Genomic DNA, 20,792 nt, shown 5'->3' on the forward strand with positions numbered 1-20,792 from the left:
CTAGCAGCAGACACAAGGTGGAATGAGGAGGCATTACAAGGAGTGTTTGTTAAGGGGCTGAGTGAACAGTTAAAAGATGAGCTAGCCACTCGTGATGAACCTGCTAATTTTGATTCTCTTGTCTCTCTGGCCATCAGAATAGATAATCGCCAGTGTGAACGATGCCAGGAGAGAGCTAGTCACTTCCGTTCATCTGCCAACTCTCGCCCATCACCTCCACGTTCCACGAGATCAGACTGGTATCCACCAGCTAATCACGCCTTGTCACCCTCTACATTGCCACCAGAGAAGCCCATGCAGCTCGGCCGAGCTCACCTCTCCGCTGAGGAACGCAACCGGAGGAGAAACACAGGAAGCTGTATATACTGTGGTTAACTTGGTCATCTCCGGGAATCCTGCCCCGTTCAGCAAAAAGATCAGACTCACCACTAGCTATGTGGGTAGTCATGTGTCACACATCTGTTTCAACCCCATCCCTGTTTCGCATGCTATTACCTGCTACAATCTGTCACCAGACTAACTTATTTTCAGTACCAGCTCTTCTCGATTCAGGTGCCGTTGATAGTTTCCTGGACCAGGAGATGGCAAAGGGGCATGGAATCCCAATGGAGCGCTTAGAGCAACCCCTCATCGCTAACGCTTTAGATGGCAGGCTCTTGGGCCAAGTGACTCATCGTACTGTACCGATCACCCTAATCCTATCTAGTAATCACTGTGAAACCATCCAATTTAAGATTATTACATCTACTGATTCCTCGCCATCTCATCTCCATAACCCACACATCGACTGGTCGGCTGGGAAGATGGCGCCAACACTCCAGCTTCAGACCCTCCCGAACTGACTTCCATCCCTGCTGTGTACCACGACTTGAGTGAGGTTTTCTGGAAGGACTTGGCCCTTTCCTTATCTCCTCATTGGCCCTACGACTGCACCATCAATCTGCTTCCTGGGGTCACTCTTCCTTCCAAATGTTTGTATAACCTGTCTTGTCCCGAGAGGGAGGCTATGGAGAAATACATCCTTGAGTCTCTGGCAGAAGGCATCATTCGCTCCTCGTCCTCTCCAGTAGGTGCAGAGTTTTTCTTTGTGGCCCTGCATCTATTGAGGTCTGAACAACATCACAGTAAAGAATAAATACCCATTTGCCTTGATTAATGCTGCCTTCGAACCACTAGTGGGAACCACCATCTTTACCAAACTCAACTTCAGGAATGCCTACCACCTGGTCAGGATCCGCGAGGGAGATGAGTGGAAGACGGCATTCAACACACCCCTGAGCCACTTCGAATACCAGGCTATGCCTTTCGGACTCACCAATGCACCTACAGTATTCCAGGCCTTGGTCAACGATGTCCTCAAGACTTCCTCAACCAGTTTGTGTTTGTGTATCTGGATTATATACTGATCTTCACTCAGAATCAGATTGACCATGTCCTTTACATCTGTCAGGTCCTCCAGAGGTTGATCTAGAACAAGCTTTTTGTCAAAGGCTGAGAAGTGCGAGTTCCACGCCAGCTCTGTGATGTTCTTGCGCTACATCTTTGAGAGCGGGCAGGTGAAGACAGACCCGGAGAAGATAAGAGCTGTGACTGAGTGGCCCAAACCAACCACCTGCAAGCAACTGCAACAGTTCCTGGGTTTTGCTAATTTCTACCGTCGCTTCATCCGCAACTACAGCAGGATTGCAGCACCTCTAACCAGACTCACCTCTCCATCAGTTCCGTACACTTGGACCCCAGAGGCGGACTTCGCATTCATCAGGCTCAAGGAACTCTTTTCATCAGCGCCCATCCTCACTCAACCAGACTCCTCCCGGCAATTTGTGCTGGAAGTGGACGCCTCAGACACTGGTGTTGGGGTGGTGCTCTCTCAGCATTCCAGCTCCGAGTGGAACAAAACTACGATGTGGGCAACAGTAATGATCAATGTCCAGTTTAATGACTTAGGGTCATACAGACTAACACTTAGAGGGAGGAATTAAAGAGTTTGATGGCCACAGGCAGGAATGACTTCCTGTGGTGCTCTGTGGTGCATTTTGGGGGGATGAGTCTTCCGCTGAAGGCACTCCTTTGTTTGACCAGCACATCATGGAGTGGGTGGGAGACACTGTCCAAGATGGCATGTAGTTTGGCCAGCATCCTCCTCTCTGACACCACCGCCAGAGAGTCCAGCTCCACCCCCACAATGTCACTGGCCTTACGGATCAGTTTGTTAAGTCTGTTAGCGTCCGCTACCCTCAGCCTGCTGCCCCACCATGCAACAGCATACAGGATAGCACTGGCCACCACAGACTCATAAAACATCTTCAGCATTGTCTGGAAGATGTTGAAGGACCTCAGCCTCCTCAGGAAATAGAGGCAGCTCTGGCCCTTCATGTAAAGAGCTTGAGTGTTCTTAGCCCAGTCCAGTTTATTGTCCATATGTAGTCCAAGGTACTTGCAATCCTCAACAATGTCCACACTGACCCCCTGGATGGAAACTGGGTTCACTGGTGCCTTGGCCCTTCGTAGGTCTACAACCAGCTCCTTAGACTTTGTTGCATTGAGCTGCAGATGGTTCTGCTCACACCATGAGACAAAGTTACCCACCGCAGCCCTGTACTCAGTCTCATCACCACTGCTGATACATTCCACCACAGCATAGTCATCAGAAAACTGAAGGTGGCAGGACTCTGTGTGGTAGTTGAAGTCCGTGGTGTAGATGGTGAAGAGGAAGGGGGAGAGGACAGTCCCCTTAGGGGCCCCAGTGTTGCTGACCACGCTGTCTGACACACAGTGCTGCAGACGCACGTGCTGTGGTCTGCCAGTCAGGTAGTCAAAAATCCAGGACACGAGGGGGGCATCCACCTGCATCGCTGCTAACTTCTCACCCAGCAGTGCTGGCCGGATGGTGTTGAAAGCACTGGAGAAGTCAAAAAACATGCCGTGCTTGCTGGCTTGTCCAGGTAGGTGTGGATGCGGTTCAGCAGGAAGATGATGGCATCTTCAACTCCCAGCTGGGGTTGGTAGGCGAACTGAAGGGGGTCCAGGAGGGGTCTGACCAGCAACAGTTCCAGCAACAGTCTCTCCATGGTCTTCATTATGTGTCCGTAGTCCTTGGAGCCACTGGGACGCGGCGTCTTTGGCACAGGAACGAGGCAAGATGTCTTCCACATAATAGGGACCCTTTGAAGACACAGGCTCAAGTTGAAGACATGTTGTAGGACTCCACATAGCTGGGGGGCACAGGCTTTTAGCACCTCGGGGCTAACTCCATTGGGGCCTGCAGCCTTGTTTGAGTGGAGTTTCATCAGCTGTCCTCTCACCTGGTCAGTAGTCAGGCACACAGCAGAGGTTACAGGCAGGGGAGAGGGGGAGTCATCAGTCTGAAGAGGGCCGTTAGCCTGAGAGCCAATTGGGGGGGGGGGGGAGTAGGACTCTCCCAGGAAGATGGAGGAGGGGGAAGCAGTGGACTCAGAGGATTATGAGGGCTGACAGAGCTGTATGCGTCCTTAACGTTAGCATACAGCAGGTCCAGTGTCCTCTCCTCTCTAGTCGGACAATTCACATACAACGTGAAATTAGTCAGTGTTGTTGAAACACTGACATGGTTTGAAGTCACCCGAGATTAATATGAGTGCACTTGGGTGTTGAGTCTGGAGTTGTCCTATGGTGGTGTGAATGGCGTTGCACACTGATGCCGGGTTAGCAGAGAGGGGGATGTAAACAGCCACAACAATGGCATGTGAAAATTGTTGACTAGAACAGCAAGCCCGCCGCATTTCCGCTTACTGCTCCCAGTGTGATGGCTCAGGTGAGGCCTGCTATAGGCCTAGACTGCCGAGAGACTTCCCATGATGCACCTCTCTCCAGACCTCCATGAACCAAGACCCACCTCACGCTGGAGATCCATGCCCCAGGATGGGCACTCATGCCTGGGTAACAAATCTCTCCATAGGCCATGGGTCTTCCAAAGCCAGCTTTCCAAGGCCCCCTCAGGTGGCACTTAGTCCTGGGTAGACCTCCAGGAACCAAGACCCACCTCATGCTGGAGATCCATGCCCCAGGAGGGCACTCATTCCTGGGTAAAGTTCTCCCAATGTGCCCCTTGGTCTTCCAAAGCCAACTTTACAAGGCCACTTGGTGCCCCTGGTATTCCATACGCTCCTTATAATTCTGATTTGACATTGGCACCAGAGAGAGTGCAAAAAGTGTTGTCAAAAGATGCAGGATGGTCTCTGTCACATATATTCTGAGGGGATCTGTAGGCTCATTTCATGTATTTGTTCACTTTTCTGTTAGGCCTTGTAAATATGGATTCCTGAGGGAAATATAATTTCTTCTGACCTTTTAACAACCAAACTCCAATCAAGCATGAACAAGAAGTACGGCTCTAATTCCTGGGGAGATATCCAGGACTCGGGATACCCTCCAGCTGGAGGTCCATGCCCCAAGATAAGCTCTTATTCCTGGGTAGACCTCCAGGAACCAGGACCCCCCCCACCAGCTGTAGCTAGATGCCCCAGGATGGGCACTCATTCCTGGGTAACAAATCTTTCCATAGGCTCCTGGGTCTTTCCAGGCCAGCTTTACAAGGCCCCGTCTAGTGGCACTAGGAACCAGGACCCACACCAGCTAGATGTCCCTGGTACACCATTTAAAACTTTGTACCCCTGGTACTCCAAAAATTAGTGTGCCCCTGGTGTTCTGAATATTGGTCCTGGTACTCCAAATGGTAGTTCTAGTACTCCATACTCTGCTTATAATTATGTATTTGACACTAGTACTTGTAGACTTCACTGTGTACCCCTGGTACTCCATAACTGTACTTATTTACTACTACTTACTTTGACACTATTGTCTGCAATTTGTGCCTCTGGTACTCCAAACTGGGTGCTAGGACCACCACTGGCTGGAGCTTCATGCCCCAAGACAGGCATTCAATCCTGGGTAAAATTCTCCCAATTTGCCCCTGGGTCTTCCAAAGCCAGCTTTACAAGACTTAGGACTAGCCTCTCCATCTGGGTAGATAAAGGTGTCTTCCTTCAGAGGCAGCCAGGTAAAAGAAATGGTCTCATACTATCAGATGACTGTAGTGTTTCAGCAGGGACTTCATATTGTCTTTCTTTAACTGTTCGTTACAAAACAAAACACAAAAGAGCAGCAACAGCCAGACCAACACACACAGACATTCAACCAGTCATACCTGTTGAGCTGTTTCTGCAGCAGGTCCAGGCGTGTGTCCAGTTGGTTACGTTGCTGTCGGCTCAGGCTGTGCAGTGGTGCGTTGAGGGGCGGGGGGGAGGCCAGGCTGCAGCTGGGGACCTCCTGGTACTGACCACCCCCCCGACTCTCCCCCCAGAAACTAAAGATATTGGACACACCTGAGAGTGCACCTGAAGAAGACAGGTGGAGAAGGAGAGAGTGAGTGTGCGTAAAACAGTAGGCAGGCATGATTGTACAGTTGGCAAGGACAGGGGGGATAATATTCTGTTCTATTTTACCTGACAGGGCATTGCAGGTGTTCCCAGTCTTGGGGTCTCCATCAACCTCAGTGCTCTTGTTGAAGTTCATGGATGTGGCCTGAGCCTGTGGATTCTCCAGCATTACCGGTGGAGGGGCGAGTCTGGTCACAACTGACTCCTCCCTCTGTAAGAATTGTAGATCCATGACATTAACACCAGTTTTTATTGTGCCATGGTGTACAACACTGGAAACCACAAAACAATTAGTCACGATGAAAATTGTAGTTATACCTCATCACCACTGGCGTGTGAAGACACTGAACTTCGATGTGTCTCCCACTGACACTTAGGTGCCTCCTCCTGTTTTTGGTTGTTGGCTACTTCCCTCTGTCTTTGTCTCACAGACTTATGGGACTTTTTAATTTCTCCAGCATCTGCATCATCTAGACAGAGGTGTGCAAGGAAAGATTAAAAATGAGTAGTCCAGCTGGATCAGGAGTGACTTTTCAAAGATGAGCACTAGGGGAGGATTGCTAGAAAAATTCTGGCATGGACTAACTTCATTATCAAATGAAATTTACTGAAGTAATATTTCAGTAACCAGTCAGATAATTTTTTAGGTTTTTTATGTGACAGTAAAACAAATGGTTGAAATAAGAGATGAGGTACCTTTTTCTGTACGTCTTCGGAATGATAATTTACGCCTACGTAATTTGTTGAATCCTCCGCAGTTGGAGTCATCACTGCTTGGAGAGCCTGGGATCATGTTGGTCTGACATGAGGAACAGCATTAAATAGTCTTTCTTAAAAGATACACTGCAGGGATGCTATATGTAAAACAAGCAACAGTAAAAATCAGGAAAATTGGAAAATCTTTGCTTGGATACTTATATACAACAACCCAGAGAACACACATTCAGCACATGGATAGATGGTGAGAATATTAACAATAGAGTTTTAACAACAGAGCAATCATTCAAAAGGTCCCAATATTTCCAAAGTATTCACGGTGTCTGTCTGAATCAGAATTCACATATTTAGGGGTCCAAGCCCAAGTGGGCTTACGCCAGATGTAATGGGACACACACTTTTGTCAGTCCACAGAGTATTTTCTCAAAAGTCTTGGGGATCATCAAGATGTTTTCTGGCAAAAATGAGACGAGCCTTAATGTTCTTTTTGCTGAGGAGTGGTTTTCATCTTGGAACTCTGCCATGCAGGCCATTTTTGCCCAGTCTCTTTCTTATGGTGGAGTCATGAACACTGACCTTAATTGAGGCAAGTGAGGCCTGCAGTTCTTTGGATGTTGTTGTGGGGTCTCTGAATTGCTGAAGAAGAACAAAATGAAGACTTTGGAGTGGTCTAGTGGAGATAAGTTAAGCAAACTGTTTGCAAATGTTTATTCAGCATCTGTTGCATAATAGCTGAACCTTATATGGATTCAGATGTGAATTTGATACAGCATTCTAGTGAGGCTGACAGACTTTGGAGTGGCCTAGTCAAAGTCCTGACCTGAATCCTATTGAGATGCTGTGGCATGACCTTAAAAAGGCAGTTCATGCTCGAAAACCCTCCAATGTGGCTGAATTACAACAGTTCTGCAAAGATGAGTGGGCCAAAATTCCTCCACAGTGCTGTAAAGACTCATTGCAAGTTATCGCAAACACTTGATTGCAGTTGTTGCCGCAAAGGATGGCCCAACCAGTATTAGGTTTAGGGGGCAATCGCTTTTTCACACAGGGCCATGTAGGTTTGGATTTTGTTTCCCTTAATAATAACAATTTTCATTTTCATTTAAAAACTGCATTTTGTGTTTACTTGTGTTATCTTTGACTAATATTTAAATTAGTTTGATGATCTGAAACATTTAAGTGTGACAAACATGCAAAAAAAAGAGAAATCAGGAAGGGGGCAAACACTTTTGCACACCACTGTATATATAAACCCCATTCATAACTGCTTGCAGTTCTAGTTAGGAGTCCAAGCCCAAGGGAGCTGGGAACCACTAATGCAAGGCATCGCGGTGCCCAGTACTAGGGGTGCTGGGAACCCTATTGTAATTGCAAAAATCAGCACATTGTTTAATTTGTCATAGTCCGCCATGGATATAGGCCAAAAGTTTGTGATCAACCATGGAAATTCAATCTGTTACCAATATTTGTAGATCTTTCAAATTGGCTCTTAATGGATTTACTTTTTCCTGCCTTAGAGGTTGATATGGCAATGGAGCATTATTACCAGTTGCAAAGCTGTTGTGTTGTATCTAGCAAGCATTAGTGTGTGTTCTCTAGTGCCACACAGTGGACACAGAAAGTAATATTTAAACAGGAAGTTGCTGTAAATTCAGTTTACACCATCCAATCTGCCTCTAATTTCACATATTTGATAAGAATCCCACCGTGATCAAATCTACAGGCCAATAATGACGTGAAGTCATAGCGCTAGTGGCAACAGGAAGTAAGCCTTTCATGGCAAAGATGATCCAATTTGCACGAAATTTTTGTGGTGTGGTCTACACATGATATCCTTCAACATGACGCATAAAGTGTGTTGTGTAGCGCCACGTCACACTTCAGAGCCACATCAAACAGCCGGCGTCTGGCAAGGATGCTGCAGCTGCAGCATGCCCTGACGTGCATGGAGGTGCAAGGGCCTAATTATCGCTGCTTGCAGCTTTAAGTATTTTTTATTTTTTCATTGGTAAAAGTGGTACTGCAGCCTACACCGTAAGAGTTATGCAAGTGAAACTCACAGGGGTGGTATAGACCCGTGAAAACAGCTCAGACACAAAAATGACATGACCACGAGCAGGCGGCGCTATAACTCCTGGCTTTGCCTCCAGCATGCAGCAGATGGTCGTCTGCTACCACCGCTGTATAATCTGCTTGCAGCAGAAACACGCAGTAGAACCGAACTCTTTGATCGTACAGCAGCGACATGAGAGCCTGCTAGATCTCTGCAACAAAGTTTAGCGCCAATGGCTATTACACAAAGCCTGCCAGTCAACTTTAAGAAGCATGAAGCAAGTTAACGCCAAGCTGTTAACTCTGTGAGGACAACAATGACGAGCGACCGGCTTCCTCTGATCTCTACAAATGGACACTGCACAGCAAAAAACTCTTCTTCATTGGAACCACCATTCTTCCCAGCCTGGTCTGTACACGACAACGGACCACCGGCTAACAGAGCAGCAATGCCCAAAGAAACCTCTTTCACTCCCGATGGACGGTAATGTAACAACTGGGCATAGCGTAGAGTAACAGTGCATATAGCTAAGGAAAGAACTGCTTAACTTTTGTACATGTGATGTTACTGATGTGTTTTCATTGAGGTCTTATTGTTGTGATTTTCTCCATGGTTAACATGAGGTTATTACTGTAACCGTAATTCTCAGCCACTGCTAAGTTGATGTTAGTTTATGTTATCCACACAGACAGAGTCTTTGCATGCTAACTAACTCCTTTTAACTTGGCACTGTTATCCTAAACAGATCATACACATACGCCTCCTAGGATGTGAGTCCGATCTGCATGAAATTTTGCATGTGGAATCTATGGACCCTCATGATCAAAAGTTATTAAAAGAATTGATACTCCAAAAAAAGCTCTAAAGCAACAACTTCTTGTAGGTTGCAGTGAAACAGGAAGTGATGTTATATCTCCACATAGGTTTGTCCGATTAACATGAAACTTGGCTCAGTACACGAAACTGTGCACATCTATGAATCTATGGCTGCTCATGATCAAAAGTTACTAAAAGAATTTTGATACTCCAAAAAATGCACAAGTTATAAAGCAAAATCTTCCTGTGGGTTGCAGATAAAAACAGTCAGTGATGTCATATCTCCACGTAGCTCTATCTGATTAACACGAAACTTGGGCCAGTACTTTCCCATCCCCCACTGAAGCTCTCTGTAAAATTTAGCACCAATTGACCACTAGGTGGTGCTTTTGTTGCAAAATCATAAAATATGCTAAAATAATTTTACCACACTGTCTTTGAACTGAATGTTTTCCAATCTCTGTGCTGATCTCCACCTGTGACTTGCATCGTGCTTGTGGGACTGCAGGTCCGACTTGCATTGCCGCCATCGGCTGCATGTGCATCTGTGATAAGGTTGTAAACTCACATCTCGGAGGTTGAAGGTGATTTCCAGGTTGTTCCAAAAGTGGTCTGCAAACTCAGGATACATGTCCAGCACCTCCAGAACATCTTCTCTAAAGATTTTATGGAGGTCGCAGTAGGTTAGAGCCCTCACATCAGCGTTGGATTTACCTGGTCGGGCGTACAGGTTGATAGGCTCGCCGAAGATGTCATTCTTCCCTGGGAAAGGTGAAAAGAAAGAAACCCTTTATGGATGAAACACATGGATGAAAGACAGTAATGTATTTATAAATCTGATTTATACCATAGTATGATAAAAGTTCCCTCATTTCCCTTTCTTGAGAGTTGGCCGGCTAGCTAGCAACCACTGCAGGCACTAGCTTGCTGTTGTGGTAGTTAGTGGAGCTTCTCTCTGCTGCTTTGGTGCTACAGGAACAAAAATGTGAGCTGCCGTGGCTGAATCGCTCTTCTCCTGGGCCTTTCTAGGTTGTAGTGCCGGTTAGAATCATAACTAGGCTAGCATTAGCATTTAGCAGAAGCCTGGAACGGTATAGCCAAAGATAGCGTAGCCAGAGATAGCATAGGGACGGGTCTACAGATGACTCTTCTTCCAGTATAGTTCCGTCAGCTCATGTGAGGGAATCTCGCCACCTGCTGGTATAACTGCACATCACATTGCGAATTCCTTTTTACAGATCTGCTGCGGTACGAATTAGGCAAAATTCAACAATAGGAGGGAAGTCACAAATGTCACATGGCCCACAAGCTGAGAGGAAGCAATCTACAAATGTACAAAACCTGTTTCATATGAAAAAATGGATTCACAAATGTGTAAATATCACTTTACATGTATTTGTTGTGGTGAAACTATTTACATTTGTAAAACCTATATCATTTTTATGTGAAATAAAAATGTGTTTTTACAGAGTAAGTTATGCATATAACTCAATGTTTTAACCACACCCTAGGCCTTGTTCTGGTATATGGCATTGAAATGGGACATTAATAGTCTTTCCACAGAATCTTTCATTATTGGACCATTATTGAATAACTTTTGAACTCTAGATGTCTAACTGATAGTGCTGTAGCTAAATTTAAGGAAGCAATTCCATCTGCATTTAATTCAATGCTATGTTTTGATATAACACTCCATGCTCTATGCTCACTCTCTATGCTAATTTCAGCCACTCCCAAATTGACCATCTTGTTGATAGTGCTGCAGGCTCACTGCGAACAACACTCAATTCTATTGCCCCTCTAAAAAAGAAGATAATAAAACAAAGAAGGTTAGCTCCATCGTATAATTTAAAAAATTCAAATTAAAACAAACATCGGAAAACTTGAAAGGAAATGGCGTTCCAACAATCTGAAAGAATCTTGTTTAGCCTGGCAAAATAGTCTTAAAACATATAGGAAAGCCCTCCATAATGCCAGAGCAGCCTACTACTCATCATTAATAGAGGAAAATAAAAACAACCCCAGGTTTCTTTTCAGCACTGTCGCCAGGCTGACAGCTCTACTGAGCCATATATTCCTATAACCCTCAGTAGTAACGACTTCATGAGCTTCTTCTAATGATAAAACACTTAAAACACGGGAACTTTAAAAAAACAACTGTAAAACCTGATATATATTTAGACTGCTTTTCTCTTATTGACCTTCTTTAACTAACTTCAACGATTAATTCATCCAAGCCATCAACCTGTCTCTTAGACCCCATTCCAACTAGGCTGCTTAAAGAAGCTTTACCCTTAGGTAGCACTTCTTTGCTGGATATGATCAGTCTGTCTTTATTAACAGGCTATGTCCCACAGTCTTATAATAAATAACTGTAATTAAACCTCTTCTTAAAAAACACACTCTTGAGGTTTTAGCCAACTATAGACCTATATCTAACCTTCTCTTTCTCTATAAAATCCTTGAGAAAGCAGTTGCCAATCAGTTGTGTGACTTTCTAAATAAGAATAGTTTATTTGAGGATTTTCAGTCAGGATTTAGAGTGCATCATAGCACAGAGATAGCACTGGTGAAAATTAAAAATGACCTTTTAATTGCATTAGACAATGGACTTGTCTCTCTACTTGTCTTGTTAGATCTTAGTGCAGCATTTGACACCACTGACCATCACATCCTGTTACAGAGACTGGAACATTCAATTGGCAGTAAAGGAGCCGCACTAAGCTGGTTTAAATCCTATCTATCAGATTGATCTCAGTTTGTACATGTTAACGGAGAGGCCTCCATGCACACCAAAGTTAGTCACAGAGTTCCACAAGGTTCTGTGCTTGGACTGATTCTATTCACCTTATATATGCTTCCTTTAGGCAATATTATTAGGAAACACTCCATAAACTTTCATTGTTATGCGTATGATACCCAATTATATCTATCGATCAAGCCAGATGAAACTAACCAGTTAGCTAAACTTCCAAGCATGCCTTAAGGACATAAAAACCTGGATGACCTGCAATTTTCTCATGTTAAACTCTGAAAAATCAGGCACGTCCTGTCTCAAAATGATGCCAAAAAACTACTCCATGCATTTGTTACTTCTAGGTTGGACTATTGCAATTCCTTATTATCAGGCTGCCGAATAAGTCCCTTAAGACTCTCCAGTTGATCCAGAATGCTGCGGCACGTATAATGACATGAACTAGGAAAAGAGATCATATTTCTCCAATATTAGCTTCTCTGCACTGGATTAGAATTTAAAATCCTTCTCCTCACCTACAAAGCTCTTAATGGTCAGGCACCATTGTATCTTAAAGAGCTCACAATACCTTATTACCCGACTAGAACACTGCGCTCCCAGGATGCAGGGTTACTTGTGGTTCCTAGAGTCTCCAAAAGTAGAATGGGAGCCAGAGCCTTCAGTTATCAAGCTCCTCTCCTGTGGAATCAGGTCCCAGTTTGGGTTTGGGACATAGACACCATCTCCACATTTAAGAGTAGGCTTAAGACTTTCCTCTTTGATAAAGCTTATAGTTAAGGCTGGCTTGGGTGAGTCCTGAACCATCCCTTAGTTATGCTGCTATAGGCCTAGACTGCCGGGAGACTTCCCATGATGCGCCTCTTTCCTCTCTCCTTCTCTCTCTGCCTGTATGCATTTTTATCCCATTACTGCATGTTACTAACTTGACATATTCTCTCCCCCGTAGTTCTGTGCTTTCTTGTTTCTCTCCTCTCTCCTTCTGTCACTTTCAGCAGGTATTTATAAGATATTATAAAGAGTACATCCTATATTATAAAGTGTATAAAAAAGTGCAATGAGATAACTTCTGTTATGAATTGGCGCTAAAATTGAATTGAAATTGAATTATATCTACCTCTGGAGCTGCAGAGACTGGATCTGTGGTTGTGGGGTGCTTGCTGCCCCGTGTTCCTGCTCTGTTACTATTATTGTCATGATTATTCTGATGACTTCCAATGACTGTCATTCCTATTTTTATTAACTTATTAATATTAATATTACCACTAGACTATAGGAAAAGTGCAATGAGATAACTGTTATGAATTGGCGCTATATAATTAAAATTGAATTGAATTGAATATTTGCAAATCGCTCTGTATTTTTGTGGATATGACTTTACACAACACATAAAAAATACATGTTTGTGCATAGTGAAATATTTGTGGGTCATGATATACATTTGTGGATTATCTTATGTGGGTTACAACTAACTCCAATAAAAACATATATAATAAATAAGTTATATTTATATAAAACCATATTCGGCCATCATGTTCCTTATGTTCTGTAAAGTGTTGCTGATATACAGTGGTGTGTGGTCCATTAAGGGAGCTGGGGCGCCACCCCTCCTGCAATTCCAATTGGAAAATACATATTTTAATAAAAAGTAATTTTTGTTTGTCCTGGTTTGTCATAGTGTGACATTTTTTTCTTGGTAATAATGACGTTTTTTAACCAACCTCGCAACACTACTCAATTAGCTAGAAGGCTACTTGACCAGGCTGGTCATCCACCAAAAGCACACCCGCCGACTTGAGACCAAGACCCGTCTTTTTGTCAAATTTCCTCATGGTCCACTAGCTGTCCGTTCAGTGTGTGCGCTGAAAAAAAATCTTGTGTTTGTACACAGTCCTAGCTCTGTAAATGGGAATTAAACAAAGTGGCTCGGACCGGGCCACACAACACTATTCCAGCCATTCCAGCCATGATTTGTGTGTCAGGTAACGTTAAATTACTTGCCCACGGACATTCAGCTTACTAGTTTCTAGTTTGCCAATATTTGCTGTTGTTGTGATGTTTGCTATGGCAGCAGGAGTTGTGAGTATCGCTGTCTGGAGCTGGTTTGCTGGCTCTGGGAAATAGTCTCGTCCTCTCTAGCTGTTAGCTTTGCAGCAGCAACTGTAGGGACAGTTTGCTAACCCATAACCTAGCTAAGCTCACCCACAACCTAGCTAATGTTACATAACTTGCTGTGTCATTGTTCTTTATCATGTTATTTGTCATGGTATTGGATTTCTCCAGAATCGCATGCCGCACCTTTAAGTCTCAAACTAGGACACCTGACACTTCATTAATAAAATACTATATTTTTTAATTATTTATATTTTGACATTCCTAATTCCTAAACAAATGTAGGCTACAACTTAATCTTTTTCTTTTTGTGGGTGCAGTGTGTTTGTAGTCTACATTCAACCAATTAAAAGTTATTTAAGGAAACGGCCAAAATACACGGTGCTACCTCTAGGGCCGTAGCCCCACCTAGTGGAAATGTCATGCCACTGCTAACATATCGTCAGTATGTTCTTTTAAAATTGTGTACATGGGAATATTGGGTTTCATGTTAAAGTCAGATACCTTGCTGGAGGTTATTGTTGGAAGTATCGCAAGTATTTTATTTTACAAACTGCACTTGCTGCATTCCGTTGGCTTTACTTCTTCTTTGTTTCAGGACTTTCCACTGGAAGGTACGCATGCACTCTGCTCTCTGCATTTTTTCTTTAAAACACATGTAACGTTAGTGTAGTAACATTGTTACATTTTTGAGTAGCAATTTTATTTCTTTTCATGCATAATTCTGCTAATTGGGGGACTTTGTGTTGAAGTTTATTTGTGTCGCAGGGCTGCAGTGTAGCTTGCCACGCTGGAGTGTACTGTTGAGACTGTGTTTGCTAGCATGAAGCATTTAGTGATTTTACTCATGATGTTACAAAGACGCTGAGAGCACGTCCACTAGAGAAATTCTGTGAATGTTCTGTTTCTCCAAAATTGCAGGTATGTGGGTTATGTATGGCTATTTCTATTGTTACTTTTCTGATATAAATTACACTATGTTGGATAAAATTGTTTATGTAATTTATATTTTATTTATCCGTTTTGTAATGCTATTGTGCATATTTTCTCTTTGTTTTGGGACTTTACTCTGGAAGGCGCAGAGAGCATGTCCGCTAGAGAAATTTGGTGAATGTCCTGTTTCTTCATAATTGCAGAATTGTCATGGCTGTGGCTGCTGGGTGGCAAATAAATTGCTCAGAGACATTCCCTGGAACTGCATCCCTTCTACATACATAACACAATGCAGAGTTAGACCCACTACATTTAAATAACAGAACTGTGTTGTCAATTCATCCATTTTGTTCCTGTTTAGATCCCAGCTCACATTGGGCGAGAGATGAGGTACACTATGAACACCCTGTCTTTTTTGTGTTATCCTCGAATCTACACACTATTAGGAATAACACTCCTAGCAGATGGTATTACCACCGAATCCATATTTTCCAGTTGTTGAGAGGCTATATATATATATGTATTTTTCTTTTTGTACCCAAGATGGCTACCACCACGTCTCCTCTTAGTATCTCTATGGATCCCCTGGATATGAAGTAGAGGGCTGTGAGGACATCCCCAGCGTGGACCAGCGTATCACCCGGGGGTGCGTGGGTAGTCTTGAACTTCATGGCCAATGCCCTGAGGCAGCCCTTGGTGGAACCTTTAAAAGCCTTACAGTTCTGCAGCAACGTCCGGTTCAGATGGAGGCAGATATCTGCCTGGAGACACTCTGGGAAACCTTTCAGCACCTGAGGTGAGGGAGTGAGGGAGCAGAGGGAAGAGTGGGAGGGAGGAAACAAAGACAAGGAAGGAATGAGGGATAGAGAAGTAGGGGAGGATAGAAGGAGAGGGAAGACAGAAGGAAATAAAGAGCAAAAGAAGACAGGAGGTAAGTAATGGATACAAGTGAGTCCAGAACATAAAGCTAATGTCAAATAAATGTAACAATTTATGGATTCCTTAAAAGGAACACTCATGGGACATTAACACATTACTGTTATTACACCATTCCACAAATTAACATGATTTCAAACTGTATTTAAGAGGGCCTACCAGAACAGAGTCAGTATGCCTGTAGAGTGTAATTAATATGAAGAATTGCAATGTTAATGAGTTCACTGCAAGCATGGGAAACCCAAGTTCTTTTAAGCTGCAGGCTATGGGCTTCTCTTGTAAATTTCTGGCTGACTGCCAATGTCCGTTTCTCTCTTTCGACATTTGTCTCTGGCCTCTTTCCATCTCCCATCTCGGTTAAGTAGTCTTTTGCGGGCCTCCCTGCTTGTCATCTCCACCCCTTTACTTTTCTACTACATTCTTTTATCTTTTTCTATTACCTCTTTTCATCTCCCCTTACAGACCCCAAACACACACACACACACACACACACACACACACACACACACACACACACACACACACACACACACACACACACACACACGCACACCTTTTAACATTTTTCAGTTTCTGGTATGAAGGCAGTCAAATACAGAGAAGCATGGACATTAATCTAACAAACCGTGTATAACATTTCACAACACAACTCCCTTTTGTGGATTTGAATAATAGCCTACTATTACTCCCTGTACACAACAACCATTTTGTTGATTTGTGGAGTGCCAGGTACAACCCCAAAATGTGCTGAAGTAAAATTTTATAGGCCAGCTGTATCAGGTGTTCTTTTGGCTCCAGTTTAATGGTACATGTAGCAGATGCTGAACTGCTGACTTTCAAGACTACACTGTCATTGTTTATATAAAATTTTATTTTATGTAAAATGAAAGTGCCATTTGTTATAAGGGAAACTGTATTAACAACTATCTCTATCCTCTCTCTCTAATCCTCCATCTAAGACGTTCGTCTAACCCTAAAACAGAACAGAAAACATCCAACTCATCCCAGAATCGCATAAAAATAAACATACGCAAACATAAACTTCACATAGAGGTTAGAGGTCAGTTGCAAATCAGCAACCTCAGAGGATTCAGTGTCCTGCTTATCCACATGCAAAACAAACAACAGATTTCTTTTTCTTTCCTCCCGCTTTCATCACAACACTCCTGTAACATTCAGTTCCTCATCAGAGCTGCATCATTATTGTCTCCATCCTCAATCATAATAATCATTACAGAAAACATTCCCTAATCCAGTCTGCTCCCTACACTGCATGTCACTGGATCTTTAAGAGAGCAAAATAACGAGGGAATTGGAGCAGGCTGACACTGGAAAACATGTTCCCATGGATGCTTGTGGAGATATTTTTTGTAAAGTGTATTACGAAACAGCTTGCAATGCAGTGTAACACTGTAGCTGAAAAAATACTAATAGTCTTGAATCAATTTGAGAAGTATAACAATAGCTAAATGCACACTTATAGATCCATATATTCTGTTCACAAATACTACACATGATATAGGATTTGTTATAAACAATGATAGTAAAGATGACATCCACTGACTCATGCACTGCATAAAATGTTTGCATCAGCAGATTTCAAATGTGTGTCATGTTTATGATTACAGTTGTGTGTCTGCATGCGCATCTGTGGTTGCATGCATGTCTGTGTCCAATGTCACATCTGACTCAAAGCCTTCATAACACTGGTACAGAGAAATGGAAGCTGGCTGGGATGGGGGCTATGCCTGTGTGTGTAAGCAGCACCATCCTATATGCTGTGACTCACAGATTTCAGGTTGAGGTCGACTGTATACAACAAGCATTTTGAAAGCACTCCTTTAATCTGCGTGTGTGAGCATGACAGGTGCGACTCATTGTACGTGAAGAGTATATTAGTCTACATGCATGTGAACAAATTGATGTAGGTCCATGCATGTTGCAAATACTTTTACCAGTCTATTTGCACATGTTTGAGTATGTCTGTGTGCGTGTGTGTGCATATTATTAATGATACTCACATCATTCCTATTTTCTCTGATGGTGTCGGACCATGCATGCTGAGACAAAGTCTTCCAATCACCCTATTAACGTACAATGCAGGCTCAAAATACTCTTCTAGCCTTTTGTGTGTACATGTATGTATTCATGCGCAACACTCATTCATTAACATCAAAAGACTGGGTGTACACACACAGGATTTGGGTGCATGAGGATCAGTACTCACAGCATTCATGTCAATGCCGTTGGTGTAGGACCAGGCATGCTGGAAATACTCCTCCAGCCTCTGCCTGAGTGGGTTGGGGATCTGGTGGAAGCGAATGAACTCCCTAACTCTCAGCATCTGAGTGTGGTAGCGGGCTGTCCCCGAGTACAGCCGTTGGATGATGGCTGACACATTCCCAAAGATACTGGCGTACATCAGGGCTGGAAGTGAAAGACAGGGATAGGGCGAGGGTGAGACATGAGGGAGGATTTGGAAGTGTGAGGAGTGAGGAAACAAGGGAAGTAGGCAGGAAGGGAGAGAATAACATACATTAACAGTATAGGGTATAGGACCACACGGACACTTGATACACTGATATGGCATGACACATCTCTGGATCACTGTCTTCTCCATCTGAAAAGAAATATAGTATTAAGCTTGACACCCTAGGGTGATTTATTTGTAATTGGAGAAATGACAAAGAAAAGATATAGAGAAAAGAAGAGAAGGAGGGAAAGCTCAGACATGAGCCTTTCCCTCCATCTCAGATGGAGATGGTCTAATAATGAAGAATAATGAAGATATTTTACCATGCATTAGAGCTGTGTTGAAGAAAAGATTACATATTTGCACAGTATGTAGGTACAGATATATACATTATAAGTGTTCTTGTAGGGGCCTCTAAGGTTGCTTTCACACCTGTAGTTTGGTTCATTTGGTCCTGACCGGACCAAGGAGAAAAAAATGTTACATTGTTGCATTTTAGTTCTGGTCTGGATTACTGTTCACACTGACTTTTTAGAAACTAACCAAGAGTAGTAAATATTAAGTTATATATATTATATAGTGCATCATCATCGCATTATCAGGACCCACATGGGGAAATCAAATTCCAGTGACTGACACTGACGTTTTCACTTTAATGCGTCTGATGTGAATATTTATGTTCTTTGGTGTCACAACTAGCTGACAAAGAAATAACTGATTATAAGCATTATTAGTATTATTAGACTGCCAATGTACTGCATGTTATGAATAATAACATGGGGGGGGGGGTGGTAAATTACTAGACAGGCTTAGGTTGTTCATGCTTGTAAGCTTTTGCAAATCGCAATAAATCGTGAGATTGTCATTCAACCTTCTATTAAATGCCTATTAAAACCAATGGATATTCACTTGAACGATAGGACAGTATATGATAAAGCATTTCACTTGTCCAACCAAAGATTTCCGTATATTGTCAGTTATATTGTAAAGTTCTTCCAATGTGCCCCTGGGTCTTCCAAAGCCAGCTTTACAAGGCCCCTCAGGTGGTAATATTTTTGGACTTTGGCTCAGGGTGTGCCAAGCCCCAGGATGGGCTCTCATTCCTGGGTAGACCTCCAGGAACCAGTACCCCCCTCCAGCTGGAGCTCCATGGCCTAAGATAGGCTCTCATTCCTGGGGAGATCTCCTCTCCTATCTCTGTTTGAAATCCAGGAGCAGACAGCCCACGGGTGAAAGCTTTCGTCCAATCAGGTGCAACCAGGAAATATTTCCTATGTCAATCATCTATTGTGACATCTAGTGGCATGTCTATCAAGTGTCCAATGCTAGGAAGCCGCGCGACCACTTGCGTCCAAAAACGCCCCTGAGACTCGGCGCACGTGGCAATGGTGTGGACCCAATTACAGGGATGCATTGTTTATATTTTGACAGAGTAGATGCACAATTGGGGGAAAATATCATACATTTTGTGACTGCCCGATAGCCCACCACTGACATTTTAGTCCCGTCTCGTCAATGAAAACAAAACATACATTTCGTCATAGTTTTTATTATCAAAGATCTATTTTTAGCTCGTCATGGAAAATAGGTCGTTGACGAACATTTTTTGCCATAGTTTTCATTAATGAAATTAACACTGGATCGCTGTCATACACTATTTAATGGACTTAATGAACTGACAGAGTAAATGGAGTAGGATACATGCAAAGCATTTTTAATAGCTTTTGACCTATTAATCAGGGAAAATACCTGCGCTGACATGCATACCATGGTTACCAAAGGATTTGCATAAATGTATACATGGTTTATACACATCAATTATAAGATCGCTTCCTGAACAGATTTCACAATCAGCAGATGGATTTATTAGTAGTTTAGCTTTTGAAATAATGCTAAATCACATATCTGCATGTCTGCTAAAATCCTGTGGTTGGTTCGTTTGCTTTCACATCACAAGTGAACCGCACCATCAACCTTTTCAAGCGGTCTCGGCCCAGTTGTTTGGTCTGCACCAGAGTTTGATTGACAGCTTTCACACCAGACCAAACGAGACGCACTAACCGGGCAAACGGTTCGGTGAAAACTCACTAAAACTGTACCTAGAGTTTCAAATAATACAATCATTTCGAGGCTCTGCCATCAGATGGTCTCATCACAGAAGACGGCTGGTTCTGATGAGATCCAATCACAACTTGTTTGCATTTGACATGCAAAGTGGAGCAGTGAGGTAAGTAGGCCACAATAGCAAGCATGCGAAAATCACCAGTTTTGTCATTTTGGTAGCAAACAAGCTACTAGTTCACCAGTCACCAACACAGGAGGAGAAAACATTTTTTAACCAATAAACATTGGTTTGAATGGTGTTCACACCAGAAATGGACCGATCCAGTTCACTTGACACCGGTCCAAGACCACCCCTTTTTAGGCTGACAAGAGAGCAGTTGCTTGGTCCGCACCAGAGTTTGAGTCCGGCGTTCACAGTGACTCAAATGAACCGCACCAACGGGGATAAACGCTCCAGGGTTTGGTTCAACCAGACTAAACTAGACTGGTGTGATCCCACCCTAAGTCTATACAGTGGTG

The 20,792-nt window shown here is 43.3% G+C and overlaps 1 protein-coding gene across 5 annotated transcripts in view; it reads right to left on the bottom strand.

The window, feature by feature from the left end:
- kcnh2b (potassium voltage-gated channel, subfamily H (eag-related), member 2b) overlaps positions 1-20,792 on the bottom strand; it is a 415,530-nt gene that overhangs the window by 12,818 nt on the left and 381,920 nt on the right. For all 5 annotated transcript variants that reach the window (XR_006375749.1, XM_044176390.1, XM_044176389.1 and 2 more), the window contains 7 exons: positions 17,964-18,163; positions 15,339-15,591; positions 9,572-9,765; positions 6,114-6,216; positions 5,736-5,887; positions 5,484-5,628; positions 5,186-5,375 (listed from right to left, as the gene is read on the bottom strand). Coding sequence is in view for 4 of the 5 variants with exons in the window: in XM_044176390.1 (XP_044032325.1) it covers positions 5,186-5,375; positions 5,484-5,628; positions 5,736-5,887; positions 6,114-6,216; positions 9,572-9,765; positions 15,339-15,591; positions 17,964-18,163 (1,237 nt within the window). In the remaining variant the exon portion in view is untranslated. The remainder of the gene's footprint in view (positions 1-5,185; positions 5,376-5,483; positions 5,629-5,735; positions 5,888-6,113; positions 6,217-9,571; positions 9,766-15,338; positions 15,592-17,963; positions 18,164-20,792) is intronic.

This window comes from Siniperca chuatsi, linkage group LG19 (genome assembly GCF_020085105.1).
Source record: "Siniperca chuatsi isolate FFG_IHB_CAS linkage group LG19, ASM2008510v1, whole genome shotgun sequence".
NCBI classification, from domain to species: domain Eukaryota; kingdom Metazoa; phylum Chordata; class Actinopteri; order Centrarchiformes; family Sinipercidae; genus Siniperca; species Siniperca chuatsi.